Source organism: Vicia villosa, linkage group LG2 (genome assembly GCF_029867415.1).
Source record: "Vicia villosa cultivar HV-30 ecotype Madison, WI linkage group LG2, Vvil1.0, whole genome shotgun sequence".
Lineage (NCBI taxonomy): Eukaryota > Viridiplantae > Streptophyta > Magnoliopsida > Fabales > Fabaceae > Vicia > Vicia villosa.
The window spans coordinates 113,856,090-113,862,671 of NC_081181.1; the positions used below are offsets into that span (position 1 = coordinate 113,856,090).

At 32.8% G+C, this 6,582-nt stretch overlaps 1 protein-coding gene across 1 annotated transcript; it reads right to left on the reverse strand.

Moving 5' to 3' along the window:
* Window positions 1-591: 591 nt before the first annotated feature.
* LOC131651827 (26S proteasome non-ATPase regulatory subunit 13 homolog B-like) lies at window positions 592-5,366 on the reverse strand. Its single transcript, XM_058921534.1, has 6 exons — window positions 5,141-5,366; window positions 3,565-4,011; window positions 1,840-1,920; window positions 1,531-1,727; window positions 1,330-1,429; window positions 592-1,109 (listed from the first exon to the last, which is right to left on the reverse strand). Exons 1-6 carry the CDS (start codon window positions 5,288-5,290, stop codon window positions 924-926), a joined length of 1,161 nt encoding a protein of 386 aa, XP_058777517.1. The 5' UTR covers window positions 5,291-5,366; the 3' UTR covers window positions 592-923.
* Between the last annotated feature and the right edge of the window lie 1,216 nt (window positions 5,367-6,582).

Consider the following 6,582-nt stretch of genomic DNA (forward strand, 5'->3'; position numbering starts at 1 on the left):
TCACTGATTGAATATGCATATGACACCAATCTTTCTTAAACATCACAAAACAATATTGATCATCTTTCATGTCATAATAAGATTATTGTTGATATATGGTTCCATCTAAATTGCATCTAAATCTTTTGTAGTCGAATTCAGTTGTCAAAAAAAGACTTGATTGTTGTATATTTTCCCCAAAAAAATTAGGTTATTTTAAGAAATTAAGATACCACTACGCATGTATTTCTCTTTTTACTCTTGCATAAACAAAAACAAAAACGCATTTATTACTTTTCCCCAAAATAATAAATGAAAGTATACTTCTCCAAATTCTAGCAGTGCTATTAACACCCTACACCAACAATGAAGCTAGAGTCTTAGCTTCTAGCAGAGTGGAAACCCTATGGAGAAAGTTAACGAAAATATAATATAATTTTAACATGTGGTATTTGCTACCTTTCCCATTTGATAACTTTCATAACTCTAGTGTAGTGTTGTCTCAATTGGTAATTAGAACCTCATTTCATCACTGTTTCGAGACAAGGGAAGATTTATAACACAGTAAAACTAGTAGAAACCAAACTAATGTATGAGAAGATTCAGGCAACAGAAAATAATCACTTGGCTCAATTAAATGAAAAGAACTTCTAAAGTAATTAAAAATGGCCGTATCTAAAGAAAATTTTCAGGTACATAGTTTAGTCATCACTCTAAGATGTAAAAACAGCCTGTTTGGAACTGATGCAACATGTCTCTAAGCATGGAACCATTTAGAAACAATAATTTCTAAGCCAAGTACAAGGGGTAGACAAAACGAAATGAAGCACATAAGTTGGCTAATATGCCCAAGTAACTCGGAAGTCTCTTTGTCTTTTGTTGCCTCAGGATGTTTTCCCTTTAACATAAGAAATTGTTACAACTGGCAGAAAACAAACAGAAAATTATGATCCAATTAAATCAGGCGTCTCAGCCTCGATGGACAACAACGCTGTGTGTACTTTTCCTGTCCAACTGTTCAGTCTATCCCGTAAGGATTTTATCTGTTGAATACCAAGAACTCTTGGTTGCACCCAAGAAACATGTACTGTGCCCTCCACTTGATCAATAATACCTTCAATCAGATGAACCTGCAATAACAAGATTAACGCATCTTAAAAAATTATATAAACCAAGAAGCATCATAAAAATTCTATAAACATCAACGCATTTTAAAATATCATATGAACCAAAATGAAGTGGGTAAACGAGAATAGGTAATATAGAAAATGAGTTGAAATTGTCCTACTTTAATGGCTATATATGAACGTTTAAAAACAGTAACATTCAAGAACTTCTGGTTGAACTTACAGAGAGACTCTTCATAAGGAGATGCTCCACGTCCTCTATAGAAAGCTTTGTACGATCTGCAATTGCACTCAAGGGAATAGTACGGTCTTCCGAAGGCCGACTGGAAATAAACACAATCAGCTGAGTTAGAAATCGAACATAACAGTTTCAAATTCATCCTCGAATGTGACAATTTCAATAATATATTTGATGGATGTATACCTGAATATAATTTCCATCAGACAGAGAATATTGATCTTTTCCAACAGCTTCTGTTCATTTTGAACAAGTGCCGGTTGAGCCCTTAAAGCAGCATTATGCACCTGACATAATTCTTGATATCGAACCAAATCACCAGAATTGAATGCCTGCAGAATGTAGTAGAGCCATTCCACCTTTGTCCCTAGGAGGCTCTTAATCTGTTGAAGGTATAATAAATTGTGTTATCCAACATTATAGCTCAAACAAATGACTGGAGTACCAAAATTTTAAAGAGTAGAAATTCCAAAAAAAACATCAGTAAATACTCACAATAGGATGGGCAAGTAGCTCTCCAAAGTTGTATATGTTATCCCCCAACAGAGCAGAAAGGGACAGGTCAAATGCCAAATCCTAACAGATCACAAAAATTGGTGCATTAACTAATATCATATCTGCAGATAAATAGAAAAGAAACCATAGACTAGTATGATATCTCCTGTAACCTCTACCTAAAGCAGAAGGACATGCAACTAAATAAATTTAAAAAACCCAGATTCGGTTTCAATTTTACCAAAACTTAAGCATCAACCTGATTCAAAGTTCTCTGAATCAATATTAGTAAGAACAGCATAGAAATGTAAATATGTGATCAAATAGTAACCAAAACCAATTAGGTTAACTTTTATAGATTAACGTTGGAGATTCCATGGAATTTTCTATACTTCCTAGTTGTATCCTTTTACCATTTTTTAATTATTTATACATCAACATACAGACATACAATAGGAATATCACAATACTAAAAAATGTTAGTGTTCTGCTGTTATATGTTCAATTTTCAATAACTCATGCTAACTTTAAGACATTTATTTTATTTTTAATTTAAGATTTAGGTTATTATTATATTAGAATTCATAGTAGTTGAGTGTTCTACTAATGTCGTGTTTGTATATTACAATTTTAAGATTGTTGTATGCTCGCGTCTTTGTCAATGTCTCGTATCATATGTGTCCTGTATTGAATATATGTACTAACTAGAATAAGACAATTATTTAACTCTATGTTATGGTATTACAACTTAGCTACACCATCCCCTTAGTCCCCCTGATGTAAAAAGAACCCAATCGTAAAGTCCAAAATAAAAGGGAGAGCATCCCCAACAAATTACTGTTTAGCAACTGTGTAATAATACATGCTCTTGTGTCATATTATACATTAGTTATTCCATCGTATTTAATTATGAGAAGAAAAACATGCCTACACCCTACAGTTAGATACACTGATTGGTCACTATCCCCTCATGATAATCACCCAAGAGCCTGAGTTCTACACTTCGGAAATGACAATTATTATCCATCCATCACATTACTATATTATCTTCCAATCCTCCATCCTTTTTCCCATATATTTTACATGGTACCATCTCAATAATTTATACTCCCTCCGTCTCATAATAAGTGTCTCATTTGCACTTTTTTCATGTCTCAAAATAAATGTCTCTTTAGAAAACCAATACAACATTTATTAATTTTTTTCCACTACTATACCCCTATTTATTAACTTTCATGTTTTTCAACTACTCTACTATCTATAAGAAATAAGGGTATTTTAGTAAATGATATTAACTTTATCATTAAAACCAACACATCCAATCATTTTCTTAAGAACCGCGCAAAACTCAAATAGGACACTTATTATGAGACGGAGGGAGTATTTGTTTTAAAAAAAATTACAGTAACAATGAAGACGACCTATTTTTACTACTTGATACCAGCAATTTACATCACATCTGATGACTTTCTACAGAAGTTGCACAGCCAATTTCCCCAATCAAGAGTGGAATTGCCCTATCTACAATATTTTCCTCATATTCACAACATGAAACAACTTTCCAACACTCTTTCTTACATTCTCCCTTCACAGCGATACTTTAAGAATCATAAAGAAACAAAAGTAACTGTATCCAGGGCAAAGTGTAAGCTAATAGCCATGATTAGAGACAACAAAAAAGGAATAGATAAGTCAACAAAAACATTTCACAGTTCGATAACATACCAGCTTGAATGAATCCGAGAGAGACTCCACTGAAGTGTATGCCAAATAGAGAAGAGCATTTTTGTAGAACTCCGCAAACTCTTGACGGGATTTGTGATATTGAGAAGATACCCAATAATAGCTTGCATACACAGTTGGATCAATATCTGTCATGCTGTCAAGTGTACTCTTTCCATTTTCCAGAAGATTCTTGCATTCCTTTTGATCACCTTGCTCAAGCTTAAATAAGGCAATTTGCATCTTAATGTATAGGATAGGCTCTTCAATTCGCTGCTCTCTAGTTGCTTGCAGTTTCTCAATGACACCTTCAAGATAAGCAACGGCAGCTTCTTTCTCAGAATACTGTCTAGAAACCATCACAGCAAAATGTGCAAGCTTGAGAAGGTTGATCTTGGTCTCGAAGTCTGTGATGAAATTGTTGTATAGCTGTATCAGAGCATCGCCAGCCTGAAAATTCAAAGTAAGAATAATTGGTCAAGCAAATAAATAATAAGCCATGATAAGAACAAGCACTGCAGGATAAATTATCAAACTAAGTCATAAAAAATGATAAAAGAAGCAAAACAGAATTAACACTGCACAAATTGTGTGACATCATTGATGGCATCAAAAACAGTAGACAGTAGATGAGTAACAGCATTAGTAAAACAAACATTAAAACTAAATAAAGAACCTGATCATAAATACAATCACTAAAACAATCACTACAGCTTGTAGTAGTATGAAATTATCTTGATCTTACCGACCAGATTGCTTCAGAAAGCAAAGATATAACACCGTTTGAGACAAGATCCTCATTCAAATTAAACCCACCCAACAAATGGGGAAATTTCAACACCAATTTATGATAAATTTGATTACTGAAACCAAATTTTAAGAAAATACAAGGCTAGCTTGGTGTGGTTAAAAGTAAAACAAAACATCTTCAGTTCACTCTGATCATTAATTGTCTCTAACTTATTAACTTATCAATCACATTTTCAAAAAAGGCTTACCATATCCCAATCCATAAGTAATATAGTAAGGATGAAGCTTTATGGATAAATTATGAGCTTCAAAGCAAACACTACAATGCTTGAGTAACATCAAAAGCAAGATATAAACAACAAAAAGGACACTAAAAATTTCATACACCATTCAAATCCCTCCAACACAAAAAAAAATCAAAATCCAAAGCAAAAAATCCCAAAAATTCAGTTTCCAACAAAACCCTAATTCTAAATACCCCAACACCCAGGATTCCATTCCATAAACAATTCAATCAACAACAAACCCTAATTAACCTACCTAACACTCTCGGATCTAAAACAAAAAACATAAACCCATCCCCAAAAAGAGTCTCCACCTTTACCATAATTCCAATCACAAACACAAAAACTAAAACCCTAATACAATCCCAGTCGTCAACCGTCTCAACTCAACTCCCAAATTAAGTTCAACATAAAAACAAAACAAAAAACAGAAACCCTAATCTCAAAAAACGGCAAAATCAAAAGGAGGAAGCAGAGATTCTAACTATTGGTGCAATTGAGAGTGTAGAGAAAGTGTATTGGGAGAAGAAAGTGAAGAGTGGTACCTGAAAAACGGCAAGAGCGACGAACTGTTCGAGCTTGAGAGTAAGCTGATGCCATAGCTTGTTCTGGTACAGATCCGCAAGAGAATTGTACCATTCGCCGAGTTCAGGGTGGGTAGTTCGAAGGGATTCCAAGTATTGCAGAGCAGCCATGGCGATTGAAGCGAGAAAACTCTGAAACAAAGAAAGAAACAAATGGAACTCTCTTCTCTGTTTTGAGGTCGTTGTGCTTTTATATTTTTATTTATATTAACATTTCTTTTGGTACTTTTTCTTTTTTTCTTTTTCTTTTATTTCTTTTGCTTCGGCTCAAAGAAATGCATAACTACTTAGTTTTTTGTTTAAAAAAATAAAAGAATTTCATTCAAGCCCTTCTATTCAAAAAAATTAGGGTTGGACAATCTCGATTTGGGTCGATATCCGGTTTAAAATTTAGATCTGACATAAATTACAGTTTTATTCTAAAAATTCAATTACGTTTGATAAAATTTTAGTTTTCGACAGATTCCATCAAATTAATTTGTCAAATAAATTGAGTGGATTTGATCTATTTAATAGTAATTGAGTTAAACCCATAAAAATGGGTCATTTTTATAAAATTCACACATTCATTTTTTTATTTAAAAAATATCAAAATTTTAAAATGATTCGAAGAAGAATTATTTTTTTATTATTGAAAAATAGTATTATTGATAACATTTTCAATTTCATTTGGTATTTTAATTTGGTCATTATCATACTTTAAACCACAAATTAAATAACATTCAAAATTTCATATTACATGCCTTTATATTATTGTGAGTACACGATGTCACCATTAGATTATAAAAATGTTAATAACCTAACAATTGTATTAATAAAATAAATATTAACTGGGTTCAGTTGGGTTCGATTTTTGATGGAAATCATTCGAGTCCGACCGAAGCAACCCTATACTACACAAATGAAGCAACTGCATCAACCCATTACCTGATTCAAACCGATATATTTGCACAAGAATATCAATGGGTCGGTCAGTTTCAATCAGGTGATTCAAATTTATCCACCTCTAATTCAAACTATGATTTGCAAGGGCGTTATTTTCCCCACGTCATGGGTTATGGATCTCCCTTTGAAAACCCGAAAATATCCTTGTTAAATTTTAGAAGTGCATATTCAGACGCATCTTAATTACACACCAACACTACATAAGTGAGTCATCCATTTTTATTTTTGCTAAAAATTGATTTGAAGATGCATCTTCGTATTTCGGAAGTGCGTCTCCGGAAAAAAACCTCAAAACATAGAACATCAGTCCTAGGCAGCAAGTTTGTATTGATATTTCTACTTTTTTAGGCCAACTTATATTTTAGATGAATTGTATTAAGGATACCAACACACCATACAATTAATGTAATTCAAGGATGTCATATATAAATTCAAACGATAATACAAATCCAAATAGT

Excerpts from the sequence above, each read along its gene's own strand:
- LOC131651827 (XM_058921534.1), bottom strand. The coding sequence starts at position 5,290 with ATGGCTGCTCTGCAATACTTGGAATCCCTTCGAACTACCCACCCTGAA. Across the intron at positions 1,921-3,564 it reads TCTCGGATTCATTCAAGCTG|GATTTGGCATTTGACCTGTC; the intron begins GTATGTTATCGA and ends GTGATCTGTTAG. Across the intron at positions 1,430-1,530 it reads CTGATGGAAATTATATTCAG|TCGGCCTTCGGAAGACCGTA; the intron begins GTATACATCCAT and ends GTTTATTTCCAG.